The sequence below is a fragment of the Mollisia scopiformis genome, assembly GCF_001500285.1.
Source record: "Mollisia scopiformis unplaced genomic scaffold LY89scaffold_2, whole genome shotgun sequence".
Taxonomy (NCBI): Eukaryota; Fungi; Ascomycota; class Leotiomycetes; order Helotiales; family Mollisiaceae; genus Mollisia; species Mollisia scopiformis.
In genome coordinates this window covers 638,392-665,941 of record NW_017263582.1, presented here as the reverse complement: position 1 = coordinate 665,941, position 27,550 = coordinate 638,392, and the positions used below count along the sequence as shown (strand labels likewise).

Genomic DNA, 27,550 nt, shown 5'->3' with positions numbered 1-27,550 from the left:
CGCCCACGTTGACGAGGACTTTTATTGTTTTTGATTGTTATGCCAAAATATGCTTTTAGAATTGATGGTTGGCGCTAAAAAAAAGACTGATAACTTAAGAACAATGTAATCCCTAAGACTGTTGTAGGTTAAAAAAGTGTCGGGATGTTTTTATTTACAAAGGAAGCAAGAAGCTACTTTTACCCGACTAAAACATTCAGATGTGATAATACGTGTCTATGTACGCCAAGCTAAGACAATTCCACCTCTTAGTTTCGTTGGATAAATTGTCAATTTCGCGCACTTTCACACGTACACTTTCACCTGCCACTTCGTCGGGTAGGCTGTTAGTTTCGTACACTTCCACCTGCTAGCTTCGTCGGGTAGGCTGTCAGTTTCGTGCACTTTTACCTGTCAGCTTCGCCGTAAGGCTGTCAGTTTTGTGCACTTTCACCTATTAAATTCGTCGGGTAAGAGCGGGTCCCAACAAAGCTTTATCCTGGCTTCTTGACCTTTTCCCAGCTTCTATCAACCATCCTACAACAACAACCATGGCTCGTGGAAAGAAAGGAAAGACAAACAAGGCGGTAGAGTCGAGCCACAGGTAAGAATACTTACTTACATAACTAATATTATATGTTCGAGTTGTCTGATTAGTTTCAATCAATAGCGCGGGCAACACAAGCTCTTCACAGGTTGGCGCCCACTCAACTCAACACAACGTCCTACCATTACGGATCTCCAACAACACTGCTACCGCCGCGATCGCCAAGAGTACCAAGCGTCGCGTCGAACGAGCAATGTCAGACAGCCAACACGCTTCCGGAAGCGGAGATGGTATCGAGCCTCAAATGGCATCCATGGAGAATGATCGACCAGCTAAGAAGCTGAAGCTCACAGCCGGTGTCTTGCGGGATTGGGCTTTCATTGGAGTTCTTATTGATGAGCCTACCCTTGAAGTGTTTGCCCGATTTGCGAGCGATGATCGAGTCTGGGCCAAGGCCGTCCCAAAGGAAGGAGCTCCTGATATCGGCAATATCAATCACGTTAACATGTCGAAGGTGGAGCTTAGCACTAAGGTTATCCAACACTATGGACAGGATACCACCAATGTCCCGAAGAATGATATTGTGCGTAACTTCTTGAGCGCGAATCTCGTATATGATCCTCCATATCTTGAGGTTGGAACTAGGTCCGGACTCAATTCGAGCCCCGTATACGCCAAAGTGATCCGCAATGGCAAATACAGATCACTGCTATTCTTCCTTGAGAAGAACACCTTCGATATTGAGAAGTCCATCAACACCGATCAAATTAAGTTCGGTCTTGATTACGAGAAGGCAACCTTGAAGAATACCACGGATTATATCAATGACCTCTTCAAGATGAAGTATAAGTCTGTCGTTACTGGTCCGCCCAATCCTATCATCCCTCGCCCAGCAGCCGATGGTCCCAGAAACGAACCCAGACCTGCTCCAGGACTCGCCCCACCCGCTCTGAACATTGGTCCCAGCAACGAACCCAGACCTGCTCCACAACAAGCCCCTCCTGCTGTGAAGGTTGGTCCCATGGACATGGGCTTGACAAACCTTCAAGTCTCTATGGCCAATTTGCGACAGGCGGGAGAGCTATATGAGAAGAATATCACCGCCCAAGACATCGTCATTGGGGGTCTCAAGAAGACGGTCGCTGACCAGGACATCGCCATTGCCGATCTCGAAAGACGTGTAGCACTTGACGAGAAACTCAGAGCCGAGCAAGAGAAGCGTCTGGCCGAGGGCAACAAGACTATCAAGAAGCACGAGGCAACTATCTCTAATCTTGAGGTTTCGTTGAAGGAGGCAGGAGAAACTGTCACCAACATCAGAAATGCCATTAACAAGCATCAAGACAATGGCAATGACGAGGAGGAGCCGAGTACGAACAAGGGCAAGGCGGTTGCTGGCTCATCGAAGAAGAAGACTGCCAAATAGGCAAGCAACTCTTACCTCCAGCTTCTGCAACAGGAACCATGGAGTTTCTATTGTACTGGTTGAGGAAACTGCTTCTTCCCTTGGAGTTTATTTGGAATGGACCGGTTGGCAAGAAGGCGTCTTGGGTTTGCTGGAGTTCTTGCCCTTGGGATTTTTGAACTTTTGGAAAGTCCGACTTCTTTCTTTGCTGGCGTTTTGGTTGCGAATACCCCTTCTGGTAGATTATTTATTGTTTGGCGGTCACAGGCGCATGGGTGAGCATGCTACTGAAGGACTGTCACACCGGTAGATAGATCTACAACCTAATAATGAAGAACTGAAAAAAAATTCCCCCAGCTTGTAGCCAGAAGAGACTTGTGCACGTAAGAAATACCGAGCTATGCCACTAAGTGTTCGCAATAGTATTTATTAAAAATAGTATTACTCACTGTAGTACGTATTTTTTTCCAAAAAATATTATACTTTAAGTGATACGTACGATAATAATATGATTGTACGTATAATATTAGGACTAGTATTATTGAATTTCACTGGAAATATACTAAATACCGGAATATTATGTTTCAAGGATTTAATATCGATAAATTACACTTCTTTAGATTTTTTTAGGTTTGGATTTTAATGTTTCAAGCTATATTCCAAAAATTTAAGCTTAAACTTCAATGTTTCAAGCTATATTCCCAAAAAATTTAATACTTAGTATATTGACTAATATCTTCTATTGATACGGAACTGGGGTTAAGGCATATTACTAACCTCATATTGTACGCGGTAAGTACGTATTATATTGATATTACCTCACGTAATAAGGCCGTATACTATTGCGAACACTGATGCCACTTATCTTGATATCACCTCTAGCTATTCTCTCTCCCAGCTATTCTCTTTCCATTCATCTTTCGCATACCTCAAACTGGTGTTGTCATGTTACATCTCAGAGAGAGTACAGAAAAGTATCTTGTATTCGTAGGTACAGCTACTCAGAAACAGGAGGAGATACCAGCACAGCTGTATCTATAGATGTAGGTGTAGAAGTGTGTGTGTGTGTTACAGCACAGTATGGATGACATATGTGTCGAGCCTTGTAGGTTCAAGGTAGAGCTGTAGTTGTGTAATTGTACTTTGTGAGCCTTCGACGCCGCTCGTTTCGAAGCTCAGGGGCTTACGCGACATTTAGGCCTAAGCTATGAAGCTTAGGCAAGAGGTAGAGTTTCGATGAGGGGGCTAGATAGAAGTGATGAGTAGGTTGGACAGACAAAATCCAAGCAGAAACGTGTCGTATAGTGTCCTGTGATAGAATTATGAAGCAAGAGTACTCAGCGTTTCAAAGACCTTAAACCACGTGGAATGAGATAGATCAGACTCCTCAGACTTCTTAGACCACGGAAGTGGAATGAAATGATAGAAAGGAATGAAGAAGAGAGAATAAAGAGAGGGATTCATAATCTCCTTACATCTTCTCTGTTTGACGGGAGGTTGCAGTAGCCTCGCGTTACTACACGAAACCCTTATTCATGGTATCCGTGACCATATGAGAGGAAGCTAGAAGGCTCTGGTGGTGTGAAACAAGACAGCAGGACAACCTGCCTGAAATGATTGCTAGTCATCAAGGGTATCATTCTCTATAGAAAATCACTAAGCAATTCGCAATCTTCGCGGTAGCAAGCATTCATCTCTTCTCTCTCTCAAAGCTTCCCATCTCTATCCACCAAAGTAGGACTTCCCGGACTCGTTCCGAGCGTCGAGTCAGTCTCGACACTCATTCCCCTCCCCAACGGACTACCCTTTCCCACACCCCGCTCGGCCTGCACCCTATTCAACGGTCTGACAGCCTTCCTCTGCTGTGGTCTATAAGGACTGATCGGCGAAGACATAATTTCTGGTGTACCCCTCCTCGACCTAGATCCTGATCCATTCCTATCCCTCATACGCATCCAAGGTTCGGGAGTCCTTTGACTCAGCATACTAGGCTCTCTGTCCCATCTCGGACTATTCATAGGGTAATCACTTCGATGGTCATATTCATCATAAGGCGTGTTACCACGAGAGCCTTGGTTCTGGTACTGGTAATCTTCTCCGTGGCGCTTGACGGGACTTTCGTCGTAGGGATCAAAACCGACTTTTTGTCTTGCTGCGCGACGGGTGCGTCGACGCTCTTCGCCGTCTTTGCCTGCTCCGGTAGTGGAAGAGTCTTCGAGGAAGAAGGTTAGAATCTCATCTCTGGCGCAGAGGTGTGGAGCTTGTGTGAATTGTTGGAGGGACGCTAGACGGATTAGCATTTCGAGGAGAGAAAGTGAGGAGATAATAGGGCCGTATGGAGACTCGTCACTGGGCTGGAAAGAGTCTAAGTTGTGGGATGGGCTTCTGGTTCGACGAGCAGGAGATTGGTTGTGTGGTGACTCTTGATCGAGATGTAGGTGTGCGAGACCATTGGCTAGAGCCTCTCCATTTGGCTCTTCGCCAGATGAGCTTGGGCGATGTGAAATGTAGGCTGAATCGTCGTTGATATTGTCCTGCTCATCCTGCTCGTCCTCGGAATCAGACTCTTCGGGTTCTACATATACCTCGAGAGCCAACCATTCTGGGTCCAGATCCGCGGGCAGGCGCCAATGATTCTCATCGGCCGCTAGGTCTGTAGATGTCTCTAGGGGTAAACAGACAGCGCTTTCTCTACGAATTTGCTCGTCAATATCATCTTGAGAGTCATTTTCGCTCTCCACTTCCGTCTGCTTTTCAAAATCCTGATCCTCTTCTTCTTGTTCATACAAATCCAAGCCTAACTCGCTCTGTTGCATCATCTTGCGGGGTGGCAAGGCATTGATGTCTCGCTTCAGCAGAAGGACTGGACTATTTGCCTGACCTTCATCTCCGATACCCAAAATCTTGCCGGTATCTGCATAGAAGATCTTTGATATCTGGTGTATAGGTATGAAATCTCTAATACCAGCGAGCTTGACATCTCCATATGGTCCTGGTTGAGCTTCGTCCTCTCCAAACGAGTGCACTCGATCGTCGTCCAGATCCTCCACTACCTCGAGATGGTATGCGTACTCGTTGTGTTTTCCATTCCCTCTAATGAAGTCTTCGTTTTGCTCAATTGACGGAAGAATCTGGGTCGAAGATTGGTCTTGAGTGGAGTACATGGGAATGCGCATAAGCTTGACTCTAGCTTTATGAATCACTTCTTTCCAAGTCATCTCTCTCATGTTTTCTGCATCTTCATGAACACGATTTGAGTGGCCCGCAAACAACATGTACAGAGAGAGTGTAAAAGTTGGTCCTGCCTGGACAGCTGTGTCTGGGTTCCTAAAGTAGGCTAAGTTGTTTTCGCTGATATATGTACCGGCTTGCATCATGCGTGACGGAGAAACTGTGGCAGGCATGGTCGTCGAGATTTTTGCTCCAGAGGCGGTGATCGCGAGATTGATAAGAGGAACTTCCTTCTCGATTCTTGCGAGAAGTTTCTTGATGTCTTGCATGATCAGTCGGATCTCAGCATGATGGACCGCTTTTGATATTGCTCTTGTTTTCCTTTTTCTCGAAGCCTCTTCTGCTTCAGCAGCCTTGGCTAGACGGATGCCGAGGGATTGAATTTCCCACCTGAGAGATCTGGTCATCGATACTGCTGATTCCAGACTGCTGTTACCCCTCGCAGATCTATAAGACGTTAGTCTAAAGCTCGTATTATGAGTTGATATACTTACATGATTTCCACCATATCGATTGCAGGTGATAGAATCTACCATATTGTTAGTGCCAGTAGGGAGATGAATTTCGAGGTTTGGGTTGGAAATGACATATAGCATTGAGATCTAAGAGCCACTTGCCTTTATGTTGCTATTTAAGATTTCCTGTAAATCTCGAAGCTCTTGATAATCCGCATTGTCATCCACGGTCTAGATTCATTTCAGCCAAACCACCCAGCAGACAAACATTGATGCTGCCTACCCTCAGTAGTCGCGAGGTTTGCTTGATAGTATAAGAAGCAGTAATTCCAATGCCAGCACTGGATCGATGTCAGAGACTTTTCTCAAGCAACACAGAACACTTCACTTACCGGATAGCATAGTTCATGGCATGCTGTGTGATCTGTTATTGCAGTTAAAGGTTAGCACGTGATCCTCAAAGCGCAAGCAAAACTGGAGGCTTGCTTCACGAACCTTGCCCAGAACGATGTCCATGGCTGATGAGATCAGAAGGTATCCTTCAACTAAATGATCAACTGAGCGCAGATAATTTTTGGGCAAAGAAGAAACATTTTCGAGATTGTAAGTTTGATATTTACTTCTAGGCGCGTTGCATTTGGTACGCGAATGAAGACGAGGCAAGACTACGGCGGCCCGAAACAGACTAGTCGCTCTGCACCACCCAAGAGAAAATGGTATTTTATTACACACCATTTCCCAGGACAACTGGCAATTGGGTTCCAAAGTTAGGGAATCCTTGAGCATACCTGAGGCTATAGTAGGGTTGTTGTTGTACATACATGTATACAATCGAGTCACGTTTGAATCATTTGAGTCACTCTTTTGTCACTGAAGGCCGTAGTCCTAATTGGGATGTGACGTACAAGAAACAGCGAGAAGTACAGTACAAGTACTTCAAAGCGAGCCCCTCGATTTAAACGGCCGCATTTTGCCCCACATTTCCCACAACCTTTTTGATATCAGATCTCGACTCTACCCGCCCGAACGGTGAACAAGTCCTGCAAACCTTCCCTATAACAATCACAATCATGTCTGACCTCAACTCCTGGGAAGACGACCCTGCCGCGCAGGACGAGAATCTCTCGCGGCAGACGCAACAAATGAACCTAAACAATCAACAACAGCAGCAACAAGGTGGCAGCTTCCGCCCAGGCGCACAATCCTTCCAGCCCGGAGCGCAATCTTTCCAACCAGGTCAGAACTTCCAACAATATGGCGGTGGATATGATCAATACGGTCAGAACTACTACAACAACCAAGGTGGGCAAGGCTACGGTGGCTATCCTCAGTATGGTCAACAAAGTGGTGGTTACAATCAGTACCAGCAAGGGGGCTACAACGCAGGGTACAATCAAGGAGGATACAATCAACAATATGGTAATAACCCCTTTTCGGCGCAAGATCTCGCATGATGTTCGCTTTGTGAGAGTAGTTCGCTGATAAACGCGCTTTGAAGGTCAGCAATACCCGGGCTACGCTCAGCAACCCCAAGCAGCGACAACCGCACAACAACCCCTTCGCCAGACTCCTACGATTGCGAAACGACCAGCAGAAGGCTCTTCGAGCTCTGCAGATCTAAACAAGCCTATCACAGTCAAGGATGGAGCCCCTAAAGTTTTGAGCATAGGTGGAGATGCGCCGAAGGCCAAGGCCAAGGTTCTCTCTATCGGCGCTCCAACTGCAGCATCCACAAAGAAAGACTCCGCCGCTACCGCTGCTTCCAAAGCCCCCGCTGAAGCTGGAGCCAAGGTCACAGCTGCCAAAGCAATCGAGAAGACAGAGAAGAGTACCGCTTCTGACAGCGGGAAGACATCGCCAACACCGTCGTCAGGTAGATCAAGTCCCTCAAGAGCTGCTGCTAAGATCCCGGCTCGTGAGGTTGACGCCGTTGAGAAAGAACAAGCTGCCGATGTGGACGATGAGACATTGAAGGAGATCTATGGCAAGGAGCATGTCAACATCATCTTCATTGGACACGTCGATGCTGGCAAATCTACCCTCGGTGGTGCTATTTTGGTGTTGAGTGGTATGGTGGACGAGCGAACCTTAGAAAAGTACAAGAAGGAGGCGAAGGACATGGGCCGAGAGAGTTGGTGGCTTTCTTGGGCATTGGATCTTACGAAGGAAGAGAGATCTAAGGGAAAGACCGTCGAAGTCGGACGAGCATTCTTCGAGACTGAGAAGCGACGATACAGCATTCTCGATGCACCAGGCCATAAAACGTATGTTCCAAGTATGATTGGAGGCGCTTCACAGGCAGATGTGGGAATTCTGGTCATTTCTGCTCGAAAAGGAGAATATGAGACCGGTTTCGAAAAGGGTGGCCAAACTCGAGAGCATGCTATGCTGGCAAAGACTCAAGGTGTGAACAAGCTTGTCGTCGTCATCAACAAGATGGATGATCCTACTGTGGAGTGGTCAGAGAAGAGATACACCGAGTGCACAACCAAACTCGCACAATTCTTGAAAGGAACCGGATACAATCTCAAGACAGATGTTTTCTTCATGCCCATCGCCGCACAGCAATTGATGGGTCTCAAAGACCGAATTCCACCGGGAGTGTGCTCATTCTACGATGGACCGTCTTTGCTCGAGTATCTCGACGGCATGGCTGCGCTGGAAAGAAAAGTCAATGCTCCATTCATGATGCCGGTGAACGGAAAGTATCGTGACATGGGTACCCTCGTCGAAGGTAAGATTGAGGCTGGTGTCATCAAGAAGAACATGTCGTTAGTCATGATGCCCAACCGAGATAAGGTTGAGGTAGCGGCGCTCTATGGAGAGACTGAAGATGAAACCAATATGGCACAATGCGGAGACCAAGTTCGCGTTCGATTGCGTGGTATCGAAGAAGAAGATATCCTGCCTGGTTTCGTTCTGTGCTCACCAAAGCGATTGGTACATTGTGTTAGTGCATTTGAGGCACAAATTCGAATTCTGGATCTGAAGAGTATCTTGTCAGCTGGATTCAACTGCGTCTTGCACGTTCATTCCGCAATCGAAGAAGTCACATTCGCTGCCTTACTTCACACATTGCAGAAGGGTACAGGTCGGAGAAGTAAGAAGGCACCCACTCATGCCAAGAGAGGAGACAGCATCATTGCGAGAATGGAGGTTATTGGTGGGGCAGGATCTGTTTGTGTAGAAAGATTTGAGGACTATCCTCAATTGGGAAGATTTACGCTAAGAGATCAGGTAAGGAGTACTCTTCTGATAGTCAAGATGCATGTACTAACTTCCCCAGGGTCAAACGATCGCTATCGGCAAGATTACGAAGCTGATCAAGGCGGAGGACGATGCCCAAGCTGCTTAGATGGCTAATGGGGCTCTTATTGAAATGACTAACGAATCTGGGGTGGCGGTGGTCTGTGGCGCAGAGGAAGAACCATTCTGCATTCAAATAGAGAACTTCATGTAGACTAGGCTTTAGGCATCAGGTCATGGCCAGGGTTCATGTAGCGCTGAGGGAAACACACTCCACCAAATAAAAGCCTTCAATTCAGAAAATTGTCTTGTCACCTAGGCATCCAACAGAGCTTTTTTGTATACCTAGGTAATGATAGGACGTGCACTGTCCACTTGCACTAATGATATAGTGCTTAATCTGTAGACGTTCATGTAGGTTCACGGATTTCGCCAAGCTGTGACCAGTCAGCACAACCCTTCAATCATGCAATGGCCTTCTCTTTGTGCCCCAACTTCATTTTACAGGATCAATCAAACAAGCATAACCCGTTCATAGAGTAGTCCTCCTTCAGTCGTCTTCCCTTCAATCTTCTGCTAAATCACATGACGACCCTCTAAACCCTGATCGGTAATTGCCTAACAACCATCGCTCCTTCCGCCCTATGACTCTTGCCTTATCCACAAAAGCAAGGCAGCCAAATGAGGAAACTATAAAAGCATGCTAATCGGTTCCTTGGTCAGGACCTCTCCTTTTATAAAACATCTACCCTTACAATCACAAGGTCTAAAATTCATACGCACAATGGCAACTTCAGGCCCCACGCCACCCAAATCATCCTACGGCCCCAGCACTGACATCCAAGAATTCCACGATGTACTCAAATCTTCGAAAAGAATCATGGCTTTATGTGGTGCGGGGTTATCTGCTGCAAGTGGATTAGGCACTTTCAGAGGTGCAGGAGGCATGTGGAGAAACCATAAAGCCACGGCGTTGGCTACACCTGAGGCCTTCGAGAGGGATCCTGGGTTGGTGTGGTTGTTTTATAGTTATAGGAGGCATATGGCACTACAAGCGAAGCCGAATGCTGGGCATTATGCATTGGTGGAGGCGAGTAAGAGGATGAGAAGTTTCTTGACGATGAGCCAGAATGTCGATGGTGAGTGAGGGGAGGTTTCTCCCCCGATTTCCTTTCTTTTCTTATACTCTTTTACCCTTTCCTTTTGATGTGTGGTGAGGTTTCGATGGATCTGTATTAACATATACTTAGGACTTTCTCAACGTGCAAAGCACCCCAGGGATCAACTCAAGCTTCTCCACGGCTCACTGTTCGATATCAAGTGCTTTAGTTGTGACTACATTGAACTGAATAACTTTGACGATCCTTTCCACCCACTTCTCGCCATCGATTCCGACGAGGATGCTCGACTTGCTGCAGCGGCAAACAACGGCGAATCCACGAAGGTGAAAACCAAACCCATTCTTCCGAAGAACTTACCTCATTGCCCGTCTTGCAAGACTGGGCTTCTTCGACCAGGTGTTGTCTGGTTCGGCGAACCACTACCAGAAGATACTGTGGCTGAGATTGATAGCTTTATCGATGAAGATAAAGTGGATCTGATGCTGGTAATTGGGACAACCGCCACTGTCTACCCCGCTGCTGGCTATGTCGACGAAGCCAGGAAGAAGGGAGCTAGAGTTGCCGTTGTTAATATGGATGGTCTTGATGGAGAGTTGGGCGCTGCTAGTAATCTCAAGAGGGGAGATTTTTTGTTTCAAGGCGATGCAGCAAAGATTTTGCCAGAGATTCTGAAGCCGCTTATTGGGGAGTTGAAGATTCCGGAGACCGAGGGAGTCTGAAGTGAGAAGTAGTGCAGGAAATAAAATCATACTCAATCCAAACCAGAATCCGAGTCTTCTCGTATTCGAATTGAATCATCTAACTAACTTCCCGTTATCCAAAATCAATATTTCCCAATCAATAGCGAAGTATAACATTACAGCCTCGCCCTTGTGCCTGCTCCATGATACACCAACTCATACTTCGAAACTTCACATTTCTATCCCCTTAAACTTCTCCTACGCTCTACTCACCAGTCCTTCTCCCACAGCAGACAACGTAGACAGGCTCCGGGAATAGACTTGCAAAGCAAAATCTGATTGTTAATATCCTTGTTCCGAGTTGAGAAGACATCACCCTTGTCAGATGCGGGAGCGCTAGCCAGGACCCACAAAAAAGTTCGAGCTGCTGAACATTTTGACAGTCGCCTCGAAGTTCACAAATCTCGCATTTCAGCATCTCAATGCTGCAGTGTCCTAGATTTCCCTCTAGGCGCGTTACTCAGCAAATCCATCGTTTCATCTGCGGCATACGACAATACAACTACCCTTCAATGGAGGCCGAACGCAAAGCTCCTCCAATCCCGAAAGGTGACCGTGGTCACGGCGGAAAGAAGAGATCATTCCAGAGTGGTCAATGGGCGAAAAGGTCGAAGTCACGGAAAGAGAAGCCCAAGTCTGAAGGTTCCAATGAAGAAGTTCTCATTGCGGATGTGCGAGCTCTTTTCGCAAAGCAGAAGCTTTCCCAGACCTCGACAATAGCTGCTACCAATAATGCGCCTGAGTCCATAGACAATTCTACCGCAGACCAAGTCGAATCTGCTCCTGCAGAGAATGGAGAACCTATGGACAACGATGAGAAACCTGAACTGCCCGAAAAGTTCTCTGAAGTTGAGGTGGAAGTCTTGGAGATATCTTCGACAGGCGACGGTCTGGCTAAACATGCTGGCTCCGACCAGATATACATTGTACCATTCAGCACACCAGGCGATGTTGTCAAAGCGAAAGTCATCAAGCATTTCGAAGCTGAGCATTACACCTTAGCCGATTTCGTCTCTGTGGTCAAGGCAGGGCCTCTCCGAGATGATACCCGTGTCAACTGTAAATACTTCTCTACATGTTCTGGTTGTCAATTCCAGATGATGGATTACCCAAGTCAACTAGCACACAAGAAGACAATTGTTGCGAAAGCTTATAAGAACTTCTCGCAATTACCACCAGAGCTGATACCGCTAATTGGAGAGACCATTGGAAGCCCTTTACAATATGGATACCGTACGAAACTTACACCCCACTTCGACGCTCCGCCAGGAGCTAGGAGAGACAGGAATAAGACATTTGAAAAGGTGCCGGAAATTGGCTTCATGGCGAAGAATCGAAGGATTACGCTGGATATTGAGGATTGCCCAATCGGTACAGACGCTGTACGTATGGGTATGAAGAGAGAAAGATTAAAGGTTGTCGAAGAACTGGCCAAATACAGGAAAGGCGCCACGATACTTCTACGTGAAAGCACATTCAGGGTACCCAGTAACGACAATCGGGCATCTGAAGAGCTCCCAGACAGCATCAAGACCGCAACTGAAGCATATACGGATTTCAAGTCATGCGTCACAGATAGCAACGCAACATCGACTGAGTACATTGATGACTTTGTCTTCACTAACATTGCTGGATCTTTCTTCCAGAACAACAATTCGATACTACCAAGCTTCACTCAATACATTCGAGACCATATTATGCCACCCGCTCCATCATCAACAGAAGCTCCAATCAAGTATTTAATTGATGCGTACTCTGGCTCCGGATTATTCACAATAACGCTCTCTTCACTCTTCAAAACATCAATGGGGATCGACATCTCCGGTCCCTCGATAACTTCAGCCAAGGACAACGCGAAGTTGAACAACCTCCCAGAATCACAATGCACGTTCATGGCAGCTGATGCGCCGGAACTGTTCAAGTCTGTGAAATACCCCAAGGACGAAACGGTGGTGGTAATCGATCCTCCAAGAAAGGGATGTGACGAGAGCTTCTTGTCTCAACTAATGAACTTTGGACCAAGGAGAGTTGTTTATGTCAGCTGCAATGTGCACACACAAGCAAGAGATGTAGGAGTTCTTGTCAGAGGGAATGAAAATGGAGGAGCAAGATACAAGATCGAGTCTTTGAGAGGATTCGACTTCTTTCCTCAGACAGGTCATGTTGAGGGTGTTGCTGTGCTCAGTAGAGTGGAGCCTGAACAGGAAGCCGCAGAAGCACAATAGACAAATCCTAGCAGCCATCACCTCCATGCAATACTCTAAGTCTTATAATTCTTTCAACTTCTTTACTTTATCTTCACACTTAGACTCCCATCCATCTCGCTTACTCAAAATTCTTACTTGGTACAGATTTCCTTCTTTATCACGAGCAGTATACTCTTATCCCCTGGGCTCTCCTCGAAGCTGAGGGTTGGGCATTCGTTGAGTTTGCAAATGAAGGTCTCTGGACGAGCCACCGATTTCGCAGAAGCAGTGGAAGCAAAATAGGTCTTTCAAAACAGTTGTTACCAAGGCTTCATGCAAGCCACGCTTTACATAGATACGAAATCGGGTACCCACTGAGATCGAACCGGTTGCCCTGTCGGCGGAACACTCGAAGGCTATGTGCTGGCGGCTCGTCACTTGCTACTGCATGAGAGGCGGTGCGACCTAGTTTGTACTCCATGATGCTGCCTTACGGGGCTCAAGGTTTCTGGGACAATGTCGGTGAAGGAGGATGAACAGATATCCACATCAACAATGGACCACGTTTCGTTGGGCTGAACAGCAAGATAGCGGGGTCATCACATGTGGTACACGTATTCACGTGTCAGGTCTCAACTTTGACCACTCATATGGCAGCCACTTTCCGAGCCAATAGGCAAGATGAAGCCTCGTACCACCGCCACGATAGCTTCAAATCTGGGGCGGCGCGCCGCAGCCGCTCAAGCGTGCAAGGCGACTCTGGGGTCACAAAGTTGGCCTTCCTGCCCAGCGGTTGGGAAGATGTGACCGGTGAGGCATCACAGCACATCAGATGGGTTCGCACAGCAGAGCGCCCAATCTGTTGGTCGACGTGGTTAACGTTGCGCGCCTCAACAATGTGATACCTATCCCACCATCGACAGAACTGCGAAGTCGGTGACGAAGAAAAGACGCCTAGAACCGCGCGGTGAATGAGAATTTACCTGAACAGGAAGCCTCATGCCATCGCATAGCACACGTCACAAATTGATCGTTGCTATCACCAGGAAGCTGCACGAAGCGCCTGGAGCGCAAACAGAACCTTGAATATTTCATGGTGGATGGCAGAGAAAGGGGTGACGCTGACACTTTCTATCACAAGCACTTATCATCTGAGATGTTACAGCCATGTTCCTGAGCGTGCGATTCGCGATGCTGCAATATAGCCGTCACAATAGTTCGCCTCAATCAAACACGAACAGGATCAATGCAAAGCAACTCTCGACCATGAGAGGCAGCTGCCCGAGGCAGTCTCTCGACCTGTCCCTTTTTGTTGCCTGTTTGCAGCTGGATCGAACTGGAACGCGCTGGAGCTGCTAAAACAAGAAGCTGGAATGAGGAACACTATGCGAATGTCGCTCCCCCACTCATCACTTCAAAGTTGCCCACGCCGTTCAAGGGATGAGTCTGATCCAGGCGAACCGCGGGTTTTCTTTGCTTTGAGGTCGGGGACTTGCGACAGGAGTATTTTCCATACAGTAGAGGAGCTCCGGCGTTCGCAAAGCGATGCTTGAGACAAAGCAGAATAGTAAGTGGGGGTTGACCCCACGGAAAAATAATGAAAAACGTGGAGTTCAGACACCCACGCTCTAGAATCCGGAAAGTGGGAAGGGAAAAACAAACAGCTGTTTCGCCATTCCTTATACATCTGGACCGAGCGAAATTGAGAGGCCAGACTTGATCCCTCGGACGAGCAAAGGGATAATATTGATTTTTCCACTTCTCTTTTTTTTGCAATAATACCCTCCAGATGTGAGGACCTAGATGTATATCTTACGAGTAATGGAGGAGAGAGGAGGTTTCGGACCGGTACGGGAGGTACTGCCCCGCTGATCGCCACGACTAGAATTTTCAGGGTCCTGACTCTGTGTTCTGGCTCTTCAGGGAGATCTGAGCATTCTGCATTGATCCGTTTGACTCAGGGTGTGGAAGCTCTTCCGGCCACTAAATTTTCTCCTTCGTCGCGGCGACGGATGTGCTGCACGACGGGAGGAACTGATAGAGGCAGTTCCGGATGAATTAGATTCGTGATGTGCGCTAGAACAGCTGTGGAAGTTGTGGCTCCTCTCGCGGAGAGTCGAGTCGTGAACGAAGCCGCGAACGAGCGGTGAACTGCTTATTCCTGCACTCTGACTGGCGGAGAGCCCCAGCTTCGGAAGACTCTCTCCCTTCCGCTCGGTTTGGAGAGGCGGTCTGTGGTAACCTCGTCCCTCTGAATGGTGGGGGATCAGACTTATTCAGACTGATGAGAAAGCGTTTGCCTGTACAGGGTGACGAGCACGGCGTCTGAGTGGGTGTGCTGGTGGGAGTTGCTCGGGCATTACTCACCGCAAACTCAGACAGTGGAGGTCAGCCAGAGGAAGCAGCCATAGGGATGAAAAGCAACAAGTCTCGCCGCCAACTCTCCGCGTCTAGGCTGCCTGTCACGGTCACTATATGATTCAGACCAGTTTCCACATGGAAAGCAAACATAAATAACAAACGCCGCAGTCACCGTCACAGCCCTGCTCCCTTGCCTTCCTTTTTGGAATCAGATTTTAATCTATATATTCTTGGAAGTCCGACTTTCTGTTCTTGTTGCTGCGCAGCAAAGCAGGCTTACGGAAGATTCACGTTACACGCCTTACTTCGCCTTCGCCTCGGTTCAATACTTTGCAAAGAAGACGCCGAATACGATCACCGACAATCTGTATTGCTCACCGTCAGATCAGCAGAAGCAGCAGCAAGAGTCATAATCAGAGCCAGCCTTATTAAGCCGGACCCTTTCCCCAGAATCTCCAGCGTCTCCATAAAATTCTCCACAACGATCATGTATTTCTCATTTTCGCCGTCACCGCCCTCAACCAGTAAGTAAATAAATTTCGTGTTACTGTTTCCTGCCAAGTTTTCGCGTCGAAAAGTGCAACGCGAAAATCAACAGCCTCCTACGTGTGTGCACCAACAAGACGTGGCGTGCAGTGGCACAGAATGTCCGAAGTCACCTCCGACATTGATATTATATTTCTTGAATGTCTGTCTGTCAGAGATGGGAGAAATATTCCATACTAACTTACTTCACCAGGCTACTCCACAGCACCGATGGAAATCCCCTCCTCCACCTCTCGCTCCCGGCCGCAGTCGCCTTCCTGCGCCTACCCATCGTGGCCACGACGCGCATCTCTCTCTTCGAACTCGAGCGAGGAGGAGCACCAGTCGAGTTCCTTCATCATCTCAGACGAGGAGCTCTTCCCAGACGTCTTTGACGAGGCCGAGCAGGACTGCACCCCGCCAGCTACCCCACACTCGAGCCGATCACCGGCTTCGCCCTCGATGCTATGCGATATGGTGGTCGAGAACGGGTCGCTGATGCGCCAACTGATGGCAGAAGAGAAGGCGAAGAAGGAGCGCAGACGTCGCAGGAGCTCTGCGTCCAAGAAGTCGAGAAGCGGGAGCGGGACAAGCAAGCATATGAGCCCCATCATGGAGGTCGGTGAATGAGGGGTTACATTGCTGTCGTGTGTGACAAAGAAACAATATTCTGGGTAAGTTCATCATCGTCTTAGTAAATACTGAGAAAGCATCTTACTGACTTCAGCCTCAAGAACTTATCAAGATTACCAAATCTGCAAACAAACAAACGAAAGACCTACTATCCTGCTATGAACAGGTTAGGCAATAATTGTCGAAGCAGACCAACAATCCCGCCGCCGCATCGAGACGCCCTGTCTATCGTCGCATCCAGCCCCCGCGCAGCAGCAAAGGCCTGAAACGAAAAGGATCACTGACGGCCACGGCCGCAGCGCTCAAGCTCAAAAGTGATCCAGGCCACTTTCCTGGTTGAAGATCTGCTTGGAGCCGAGACTACGACCAAACGACCGTTTTATCAATTAGGAAAGACGAGGCAGACTCACTCCCTCTCTTTTCGCTCTTTTTCGCCTAAGAGAGCCTGATGGAGATTAAAACATCGCATCGCATCACATCACATCACATCATCCAAGCTTGGAATCAAAGCATTGATGTGGTGATCTCGGTTCTTTTGCATTGATGAGTGAGTGAGGCGAAGACTATCGCGACTCGTGAGCGAGCGAGGACGAAAATTCCTTAGCTGCGATTTCGTCGATGACGGGCCGTGCCATTTGTTGGTTCAGGCAGGCAGCAGGGGATGCGGATGGGGGGCCGGCCGAAGAAGGTTGACGGGAACGGGGATTGATACCCGGCGCTGTTTGTTGGTTGGGAGTTGAAGAAGATCATCGGCTGGCCTGGGTTGGGTTGACGGCACTCAGAGATATCACGAAGCTGGTCATTGATGAGTCGACGAAAGAAGGAAGGAACAGTCCTTTCTTGTCGTCACCAGCGGTTACACAATAATAGTAATGATGGGGAAGGGAGACGGGATGGGGATTGATGGTGAAGTTTGTTTTGTGGTGGTTGGTTTTTTATTTAGATAATAATTGATAGCTTGATACATCCATCCATTCTCGCATCCACAATCACATTTCCCCAATATTTCTCCTTCTCGTTCGTGTGAAAATCCTCCCCTCCCCTGTCAAGACGTGCCACTCCCACTGTAGGGCAACCAAAATCGCCCGCTTCCATTGCGGCCGCAAAAAACCCGTCTACCCCTGCCGCAAATCACTCATAAAGCGAGGCATCCAAGAACGGCGCGTAGAGATCAATGCCACCCGTGGTGCCAATCACATATCTCTCCATTCACAACCAATAAGAAATGCGTGTAGACGAAAAATTCGCGGGGGTCGTCCAATCACGGGCCGGAGGGGAGGTTTAAAAGTTGTTTTGGGATGTGGTGTGATGTGATGTGATGGGGGATTTTGACATCGGAGGAGAAGAGGGAGGCGGCCACGGTGTGCGTGCGAGGTAACGTGGGACGAGACGAGACGGGGAGTTTTGCATACCACGCACACCCAAGGGAAGGGAGGGAAGAAGACGGTGTGGTTGTGGGAAGCAGGTACGTGAGAGGAGGTGCATGCGAGCAAGCAGGCATCTATTAGGCTTTTGAAACGATGAGGAAATGATTTTGGCTGTTCCTGTGTGTTGTACAACGAGTACCAGAAGATGCAGAGCAGAGCAGAGCAAAAACTTTACCCCGCGGTGGCCGGAGCGGCCTTTCTCGAGGAGGATCTTCGTGCTTCTTGCTGTGCCAGGAGGAGCTTTGACGCTGTTTCTTGCAGGCGGGAGGCCCGTCGTCGGCATGTATGTATGTATGTATGTATGTATGTATGTGCATCATTAAGCTTGCCTTACCTTGCCTGCCATAGTAATAATTTATGTGCACAATAATATAATGGCCGGGGGAAATCTAACTATCGAGAGCGAGCAAGCAAGATAACGATAGAGAGAGAAACCCGGATGGTATCCGAGAGGAGGAGACGGGCGTGGGACAAATGCGAATAATTGAACAGCGGTCAGTCAATGGAATGGGATATGGCTGCTGCTGCTGCTGCTACTGCTGTCACAACATCAAGCAAGCATCAACGCATCCCAGATGGGATTGAACCCCTACCTACTTGAATCCCGATCACAATCTGCTCATTTTGCATACGGACGGAGATACTAGACGAACGAACGGTTAGTCAATCAGTCAGCTTGTAGCTCGACTATTGATCGATAGCAGCAAGCACGCAAGCAAGCATTGGAGCATTGAGAGGAGCTATCTGTCTGTCGACCTCGTTCGAGGTCTGACTGAACTGTGACTGTGGGATTAGCAACCAGCGGTGGGGCAGGGCTTGAATTGAGCACAGCGTTCCCGACGCCACTCCCCAACCCCTCCTTTTTCCGCTGCTGCTAGACGACTCCTGCTGCTGCTGTCGAACGCTGCACGGCTGACGGGTACCGTCTCACTCGGGAGAAGAGCTCAGGATAGGTATCGAAAGAGGGAAGGAGGAAGATCCAACGTTTTCAACGTTAATGTTTAACGTGCGATGATCGAAGGGCGAGAAATGTCCGGAGGAGCGAGGAAGTGGGACATCGATCGGGACGACATGACACGAGAGTAGCAGCAGTCTGTCTGATCTGAAAATAGGAGAGACAAGTCGAGTCTTATTTAAAGACTTCGCTCGCTGCTGGCCTCGAGTCCATTCACAAAGGCGTTGTAGACGCCGAGATGTTCGGTACGGTTGGGGGCCCATTGTCGATTGTCCACACAGGTCTTTGGTGCGTTGCTGGTCGGGAGGCCGAGAGGGCCCTTTGCGGTCGTGATAGGATGGGGTTGTGATTGATGCTGCATGGATGGACCGGGCCCTGCGGTGCGGGTCAGCCACTCAGCATGCAAAGGTGCCTTTTCGACGTGGCACTGGCTTGAACGAGTTGATCCATGAAGAACCATGAGAGAACCGAACCATGAAAAAAAGGACGACGAAGCAAATTATTTGCGCGACTGGAACAGAATAGTGCAGGGTTCAACAGAAGCTCTCCCTGCACCAGACCCTGGACTCGGGTGTTGACGGCGTTGCAGGAGTGGTCGAGAGCAGCAGAGTCTGGTGAAAGTGGTGAAAGCAGCAAAGTGAAGGGACTGAAGTCTCGCTCGCTGGGCCTATCGTGCTGCCCCGCCTACGCCTAACAATCTGAACAATGCCCATCCCATGCTATGCTATGCTTCTCGCTGCCCCACCCCGAATCCCCGTCAACGACCTCCAACCGTGGCCTGCGAACCGCATCACTCTCTCACGGATCACCGCCCACAGCCTCGCCCAGAGTGGTTGAAGCCCATCCAGACAGAGCAGAGCAGAGCATCCAGTGTTGCTCGGATTGCCGCAATCAGACCGCCTCACCAATTATTTGGGCTCGCCGGCTCTCCACCGTCACCCTGGGACCCGCGTGATGAGAACAAGCGGCCAATATCAGATCCCCAATATGCCAACCAGGCCTCTTCTGAGCAATCTAATGCCATGGAAGCTCCGTCTGATGAGCCATCTCGCATTGAATTTGAGCCACTCCTCCTGCATAGCTCCTCGAAGCACCATCCGCCTTCCTCCAATGCCCCTCCTCTCACCCCCGTCCTAGGCTCAACACCAGGGTCCAGAAGCGTGCAGGTGGCTCTCGGAACCTGGTCGTCACGATTGAGCCGGATTCGCTTGAGATCCCATGCTTGCGTTCTAAAACTGTCTTTCCATTAGGCGCCTTGCTCTTCAACGCTCTCGGACTTGATGAAGCCATATACGTTCCTTAGGGGCCGTCTTCCACTCCCTTCCTCTGAGATCTCGTCTTTTTTGCCCCCCCCTTGGACCCCAAGCCCAATACAATCCCGCAAGCGCCAGAAAAGCCGTCCTAGTCATCTCGTTGGGTCTAGCCACGAGCCGAGTGTCGTTCTACCTCGACTACTTGGTCCATGTCTCGTTACTTCCACGAGGTCCCGTGCGACTCAGACTGATTCTTCTCTGCTGTACTCCTTGTACTCCGCCGTTGCTTCTGAACCCTTCCTTCTCTTCGCTCTGCTATCACTCGATCCCATTGTCGTGCACCGTGACTGCCAGAAGTACACAGAAACGCTGTCTGTTCGGGGCTCACGACAGTCCTCTCGCTACCCTCTCCGTATATAAGAACGGTGCTCCAGCAACTCCATGTGACAATTGAGAGAATTGGGTGTGGACCGCAGGACTACAACCGCTGGTGGGGCAGCAAGAGACCTTCTACTCTGGTAAGACCTTTATTTGCTTTGTACAAAACAGTTCGGGCGTCCCCATCCCAGGAATTAATTCTGAGCACTGCCGTAGCCATACAGTGTGGAAAGAAACAGACTCATGATGCGAACTCTCCAACTAACTTTCCTCTTCTTGCAGACTACGAGAACGAGGTCAACACCGTCGCCATGTCGGCCGGACACTATTCGCGGCATCGCGCGATGTCGATGAGCTCAGGGCAGTCTTCGAAAGGACATTCGAGACTAGCAACGCTGGCAGAGATCACGTCGACGCTGCCGCCGACAGAGGTGGCTCGAAACTTCGAGCCGTGCGCGGCGACGGCCTCTCTGTTTCTATACGCGCAGGGAAACTCGGTTGTCTGCGCTCACCATGATACTCTGACGATTGAGCGCCGCTTCTCGAGACATACGGAAGAGATCCAATTGCTCGCGGTGGACAATGTCAGCGACAGAGGCGCGGGACGATTGGTGGTCAGTTATGATGCTGGGCAGACGGCCATTGTGTGGGATTGCATGACTGGGGATGAGCTTGCCCGTTTTGCCTCGTATGAGAATCTTACGGTGGCAGCGTGGATGCGGAATGGGAATGTTGCATTTGGTATGTTTATTTAAAGATTGAAAGACTCTGTGTTTTATGCTGACCTTCTCTAGGAAACGTGAGTCCAACTAACTGGCTACTTTTATGAATTTGCACTAACATCCAGAAAGTCGCAAGGCAATGTGATTCTATTTGGTGAGTCAATTTTTGCCTTTAGTTTTAATATTCTTCAGTAGTCGAATGCTTGGGAGATCATCCTGAGAGAGTTCTTGCGCGCTTGTATACTCTAGAGGAATCGTGCTAATTCTGCATCAGAACCGACCACATCAGAGCACATTTCGGCAAGAACGATCGACCAAATTCCAATTACAGCTCTGGCACCAGCAGCAGATTGTAGAACTTATGCCATTGGGTACGTTCTTTCCAGATGTGTCCATCTTGCGAATGTCTGGTCCTAATGATTTCCAGCTTCTCGAATGGTTCACTACTCATTGCAGCTCTGCAACCACGATTTACCATTCTTCACAATCTAACTACATCTCGAGGACCATCGCCCATTGTCTCTTTAGCATGGCATGCCTCTTCTTCCCGTCAAAAATCAGATATGTTGGCAACGCAGACGAGTGACGGAGACCTCCGGGTATGGAGTGTGGCAAAATCGCCGACCAGCAGTGACACGGCCAAAGTCGTCAGAGTGTTGAAACGATCAGGAGGAGAAAGTTTTCAATCCGGTCCAAACTGGTTAGGTTGGTCGAAAAATGGGCGGATCGTCCAATTTTCGGAAGGGTGAGTTGTGCATGAATCAACGCGCGCGCTTAGCAAGGCAGTACTGACACAGCCACTTAGGGAGACGTCGTCCTGGGATGTTCGCACGAAGCACGTTACCTATGAATCCGTTCCAACTCTCGAGCACGTTAAGGGGCTTGCTCTCTATGGGCCGGGAGCGACCCTTTTCACATTGGGTCGCAACAACACGGCGCAGCAGTTCGATCTCAACTCTCCTCCTCAGTTGGTGGCTAATGTGCAGCATCCGGCCAATTTACTGCCCCCTTCGCCACCCGTTTCCATAGAGGAACAGAAAAAACAAGATGCCTCAGCCTCTGTATCAGGAAGTGAGTTGTCCTCGGTACCGATCAATATCGATGTTTCCGAGAGCGACGAGGATCACATGTCGCCTCTGGCCAGAATTGCCAGGGAAATGGACAAACTTGAAGCAGAGCGGGCTGAGCCGCCTGACCGATCAGGTACTCTCAGCCCTGTATCAACGAGGAGTCGTGCCTCTACGACCTCTCGATCATCTGCCGGGTCACGACATAGAGAATACCGTGACTATCCCAAGCACACCTCAATAGCTTCACGGACCAACATGAGCGAGGCTACTACGATGTCCATAGGGTCTACCTTACACTCTCGCGAGCCCTCAGTTGCCTCTCGTGACAGTTTCTCTCAGAGCAGTGTCAGCTCAGCGTCGCATACCTCCGGCAGATCTCGACCACGGGGCTCTCGCTTACGCCAGGAGGTCCTTCGAAGTCCGGATCAGGACAGCAGCAAAGTCATTGATCTTTTCACGTACACCAAAGCTAGGCTGAGCGACATTCCTTACCGCCATCCTCAGGTCTTAGACAATACGCATCTAACGAACGATGACCTCCGCCGCCAAATGCTAAGCACAATCTTCGGCTGGGATGGGGAGGCGCAAGATTTAGTTCAAGATGAGTTGAACCGCCATACTTTAGGATCACCCAACAGAGTCCTCTTGACCAAATGGCTCGGTGACATCGACACAGACATCATGGCAACCAGCTCAGAGTCCATGACCTCTTCCGACTGGATGTTACTTGCCTTGAGCGGAATTGGCGGGCATGCTTCTCAGACAAAAGTTGCACGGGCATATGTGCAAAGACTTCTTGAAAAGGGAGATGTACACACTGCCGCAACAATCATGATTGGTATGGGTGATCAGAACGATGCAATCGAGATCTACGTATCACACAAGCGGTACATGGAAGCTTTGATTCTTACCTGTCTTGTGTTCCCCCACGATTGGTCCAGACAAGCAGAGCTCATCAGGAAGTGGGGTGAATGGGCTGTTCAGCATAGCCAACAACAGTTGGCCATTCGATGCTTTTCCTGCACTGGTTCAGAATCATCTGAACCTTGGGCATCTCCAAGTGCTCAAGCCCTTACATTCACGCAGTCCATCCCTGAACTTCTCAGCCCTCCACTATCACCTCCAGGAGCACGAGGTCCTCAACGCAGCATCGCAAAGACTTCTGCTTTGAAGCTCATTACTTCTTTCGGGGATAAAGCTGGCAAATCAAAGTTCTTTGGGCTGGGAGAAAATGAGAAAACCCCTCTTGGTGGCGGAGTAACTCCGATAGCTGAGTCTGCACTGTCTCCCGGCGGCGACAATGCGAACACGGCCTTCCTTAGACCCAGCCATCGGAGTGTCTACAATACACCAGCATCTGCTCGAACAGCAACACCAGGTGGATTCTCGAGGCAAAGACTTCCTTCGATCGGAGAGATGCCGACGGACGTTCTCCCTCTTAGAGTGCAGGAACCCGCGAGATTGCCCACACCTGGCGACTCTGGATCTGACTTGGAGAAGGGCGCACGTCAAGCTAGAGCTCACGACAAATTTGTTTCACAGCCTGAGACGATGCAACTTAGCTCAGCAACGTATGTACCAATTGGTCGCGCCGCTACTGCCAGTCCAATGATGGAGAAGAACAAGAGGACTGCCAATCCTCTACCGTCGCCCTCGCCAGACTCTTTTACAAAGCTGAAACGAGATGCTCGGAAGCGCAATGGATCTCGCGATCGTAAGCCGGATGGTCTTCAGATTCAGTGGCCCCCAATGGAATCTATCATCACGGGCGATTACATGACTTCACCAGAGCCTTCGGCAACATCATCGAAGTACCGGCCAGACACAGCACGCTCCATTGCTGACTCAATGGACTCATTCTCCACCGCTGGACCTGCTCGAAGCCCAATGCAAAGTGAACGCAGTTACAGGAGTCGTGGAGACGCAAGTCCTATGGTCACTGGCCGGAGCATAGATCAGTACATCAGCAGTCTCGAGGCTGCGCAGCACCATGCTGACAAGCAACGACGACCAAGCAGCCGGGAGCGAAACGACAATTCGAAACGTGACCGTAGCCGCAGTCGCAAACCTAAAGCTCGTGATGCATCCGAAGATCGTGGACGAACTGCAGGTCGCTACATCAAACCCGCTAAGCGCTCACCAACCTCGCCGGTGCCTATGTCTCCTGAAGATCTAAGAGGTCTCGGAGCTATTGGCTACAATGAGAATGATGTGGCATCTTCAGATAATGGACGGAGGACAAGAAATCAGAGTCAGTCTAGAGTTGGCTCTGTAAGATCATCGAGCCGAGTTCGTCGTGTATCTCCAGATCCACCTGCACGCCGTCAAGCAGGTAGCAGAGCCGGTAGCAGAGCTCCAAGTCGCAACAACAGTCGACGACCAAGCCCAGACGGTCGTCTCATGGTTATCGATACCTCGAGAGGTAGGAGCGCCGGTCGAGAAGGCTCTGTCATGCGCTCGCCGTCGTCTCCTCTGCCAATGTCCCCTCAAGCTAAGTTCTATCAAGATAACGATGACGACGAAGACCTAAGGAGAGCTCATGAAGATCAGCAACGCTTCAGATCCCGCCACCGAAGCACGAGTCGAATGAGGGAGAGAAAGCCTCGTGGAACAAGTACAGTCCGTGACAGTCCTTCTCCAGAAAGACGTCGTGAACGTTCGTCGAGTCGAAGACCCGGGGAACGAGAGAGCAGCAGGACACGTGGTGGCGAAGCATCACCGCATCCAAAGCGTGAACGTCCACCCCACACTCGATCAATATCTGACCAGAAATTTGGAGAAGCCAACCAGATGAAGGATGAACGTACCATCAAGAGAGAACAAGCTGCGCGAGATCTTGAAGAGCGACGAAAGTCATTGGCTCGACGACCATCTGCACCACCAATTGTACACCCGGAAGAGCTTAGCAGACTCTCGCCCGTTTCGTATCGTGGCGAGCCGTCTCCGGAATTCCTGAGATCATCGACATATCCAGCTGCAAAACAGCCTTCTCGAAGTCAAACAACATCACCTGCGAATCTCAATACCTCTGAGTCATATCTCAAGCAAAACAGTACCACGACTCCTCAAATTGGTCTACCTGCTACGCCAAGAGCAATGAGGCATCCTAAGTATGACCCAGATGGAAAGGATATTCCTGAAGTGCCTCAAATTCCCGAACGATATGAGGCAGCTCCACCAGCACCTCCCTCATGGGGAAGTCTGAATGCGGCAGCACTGGCGTACAACGACAACCTGGACACTCTTGGCCCACTGCCAAAGACTACTTACTCTAGTGCTCCAAGACGCGTGCCCCCTCGTTCAGCGTCAGCTCCTATTCCCGAAGAGCCATATAAGAAAAGTCAGCCTTTGCCCGCTGGGCTGCCCACTCATCCAGCTTTCCACGCTGCTCTTCCTCCAAGCAATAGAAGAAAGACTCAAGATCCTAACAACATGCGTGGGTCTCCATTGGCTTCTCCGCGAAAGATCATCCCAGGAGAGTCTCAACCCGGAACCCTTGGATACGAAGCACGGGGCAATAGTCCAGTCTATACAATTTCCAGACCGGAAATCCTGAGTGGTATCGACGAGACTATCGAAGCTAGCAAACAACCTCTCAATCCTTCGAATGACAATCTCACTCCTCCCCCACCACCTCCCCCACCAGTACCACCGATCTTGAAAGAACTACAGCATCTGGCCATGCCTCCTCCACCGCCGCCAGCACCACTATATCGACCTGGCAGCACTCCAAACACTAATTCAATGGTTTCCGGTGTCTCACAAGGGTCCGGCGTCTCTTTGGGTTCTGGTGTCATTGAGATTGTCATGGACGATGACGAGAAAGTCGTACCTGCTCCAACCCAAGCTGAGATGTCTCCACCTCAACCAGCATTCGCGCGTACCTCGTCGGTCAGCCACAGCCGTGGTCGCAGTGAGAATGATAAGACCATGGCAGGACGCTTCTCGAGAGCCACTGAGCGCCTCCGAAGTGCTAGTCGTGGAAGAAACGGTCCTCCACCCCAGCTAGACAGGACGAGAAGTCCTCCAGTGCAGGAGATAAGCCCATACGAGAGTGTACCAAACTCTTGGAGTAGACCTGGTCCTCCTTCAGTCAACTCTGTCTCGACAGGCAATACCACAGAACGACATCCTCGCGATGTCGCAGCAGCGATGCGCGACATGGAAGGGGGCATGATCTAAAGTCCACCAATTACGATTCCGCTACTTCACATTATACATCATCATTCGCATATATCATTGGCGTCATCCTCATTTCTGGTTCTCTCATTCGATACCCTTTACTTCTCTTCTCTCCACTTCCATCCAACAAACAAACAAAGGAAGCACCATATTCTGCATTTAAGGGTGTGAAAGACCCAGGCTTGTCGAGCGGAAGAGCCACCACCTTCAAGCTTACGAAATTTACGAAACCATTTTTGAACCGATGTTTTAGGCGGGCGAGCCTCTTCAATTCATTCTATGTATTCTACTTCTTACAATCCTTTGAATTTTGAACACACAAATTATATGATGGCGTTTCTTTTTCATGCTCTTATTTGATTTTGATTTGCTTCGTTTTTTGGCGGCATGTTTGCATGATGATGAAGAGGGAGGTGGATGACGGATGCGGGGAACTCTTGTGTGATAATATGGGCGAAGGATCGGAGGAGGACAGAAAACCAAGATGGAAAAAGCTTCACTATATTTCTCGCCTCACGGCTGGCCTTTTGATGGTTTCTTCTGCTATTATCTAGGTTGCATAATGACGATCTCCTTTGATGCCCGCAGATTTGTGCAAGATTGGTTAATGTGACTGAGATGTTTGTCTGGTGAAGATGTGACATGTGAATATCGTAGCTTGGATTAATCTATAACATGGTAGACTAGACATTTCTGATAAAAAAATTATGAGCAAAACGTTTGTGAAGACTGCCCAACAAGGAGGAGCCTACTCGATTTAAGACTTCTCAGAATTAATGCGAAGAGACCTCGCGCAGAAAATATTGACAGCTCCAGGAGGAAAGCAGATCCACCCTTAACCGAAAATCTCGCTTAAACACCGCACATTCAAAAACAAAAAAAAAGTTGCCAAAAAAAAAAATTTAAGTCGACACTCAACCCAAACACCACACCCAAACCACCGCGCAAGTGTAATCCAATACCGCCACACCACGGTGAAGATCTCTCTGCAGAGTGAAGCCTCCCTCGAGAAGTATTCTTCATTGCTCAAGGCCCCTGAGTCCAGCGATCGTGAGTTACCTGCACGAGTGGGGAGCCACCGCCATGTTCGAACTGGGCACCGCGGGTAGTACCCCGGAAGGGATGAGATGGGTG

The 27,550-nt window shown here is 49.3% G+C and overlaps 7 protein-coding genes across 7 annotated transcripts; 6 read left to right on the top strand and 1 right to left on the bottom strand.

Moving 5' to 3' along the window:
• Positions 1–530: 530 nt before the first annotated feature.
• LY89DRAFT_663622 (uncharacterized protein) lies at positions 531–1,952 on the top strand (the record flags this gene model as incomplete). The annotated part of the gene is made up of 2 exons (XM_018212717.1): positions 531–583; positions 650–1,952. The coding sequence occupies 2 exons, from the start codon at positions 531–533 to the stop codon at positions 1,950–1,952; spliced, it is 1,356 nt and encodes a 451-aa protein (XP_018077514.1).
• A 1,605-nt stretch (positions 1,953–3,557) lies between these two features.
• LY89DRAFT_703782 (Ran-binding-domain-containing protein) lies at positions 3,558–6,215 on the bottom strand. The gene is made up of 6 exons (XM_018217344.1): positions 6,113–6,215; positions 6,010–6,041; positions 5,901–5,958; positions 5,780–5,848; positions 5,657–5,691; positions 3,558–5,609 (listed from the first exon to the last, which is right to left on the bottom strand). Exons 1-6 carry the CDS (start codon positions 6,131–6,133, stop codon positions 3,638–3,640), a joined length of 2,187 nt encoding a protein of 728 aa, XP_018077513.1. The 5' UTR covers positions 6,134–6,215; the 3' UTR covers positions 3,558–3,637.
• Positions 6,216–6,565: 350 nt separating this feature from the next.
• Positions 6,566–9,213, top strand: LY89DRAFT_713678 (elongation factor Tu GTP binding domain-containing protein). Its single transcript, XM_018218069.1, has 3 exons — positions 6,566–7,036; positions 7,116–8,854; positions 8,904–9,213. Exons 1-3 carry the CDS (start codon positions 6,688–6,690, stop codon positions 8,970–8,972), a joined length of 2,157 nt encoding a protein of 718 aa, XP_018077512.1. The 5' UTR covers positions 6,566–6,687; the 3' UTR covers positions 8,973–9,213.
• A 126-nt stretch (positions 9,214–9,339) lies between these two features.
• LY89DRAFT_679962 (DHS-like NAD/FAD-binding domain-containing protein) lies at positions 9,340–10,778 on the top strand. The gene is made up of 2 exons (XM_018213980.1): positions 9,340–10,002; positions 10,114–10,778. Exons 1-2 carry the CDS (start codon positions 9,648–9,650, stop codon positions 10,701–10,703), a joined length of 945 nt encoding a protein of 314 aa, XP_018077511.1. The 5' UTR covers positions 9,340–9,647; the 3' UTR covers positions 10,704–10,778.
• A 358-nt stretch (positions 10,779–11,136) lies between these two features.
• LY89DRAFT_679961 (putative tRNA (uracil-5-)-methyltransferase) lies at positions 11,137–12,972 on the top strand. Its single transcript, XM_018213979.1, has one exon. It carries the CDS (start codon positions 11,237–11,239, stop codon positions 12,947–12,949), a length of 1,713 nt encoding a protein of 570 aa, XP_018077510.1. The 5' UTR covers positions 11,137–11,236; the 3' UTR covers positions 12,950–12,972.
• Positions 12,973–15,916: 2,944 nt separating this feature from the next.
• LY89DRAFT_727928 (uncharacterized protein) lies at positions 15,917–16,426 on the top strand (the record flags this gene model as incomplete). Its single annotated transcript, XM_018219212.1, has 2 exons — positions 15,917–15,959; positions 16,011–16,426. The coding sequence occupies 2 exons, from the start codon at positions 15,917–15,919 to the stop codon at positions 16,424–16,426; spliced, it is 459 nt and encodes a 152-aa protein (XP_018077509.1).
• A 4,327-nt stretch (positions 16,427–20,753) lies between these two features.
• LY89DRAFT_573742 (uncharacterized protein) lies at positions 20,754–26,416 on the top strand (the record flags this gene model as incomplete). The annotated part of the gene is made up of 5 exons (XM_018208699.1): positions 20,754–21,187; positions 21,290–21,318; positions 21,439–21,535; positions 21,592–21,909; positions 21,970–26,416. The coding sequence occupies 5 exons, from the start codon at positions 20,754–20,756 to the stop codon at positions 26,414–26,416; spliced, it is 5,325 nt and encodes a 1,774-aa protein (XP_018077508.1).
• Between the last annotated feature and the right edge of the window lie 1,134 nt (positions 26,417–27,550).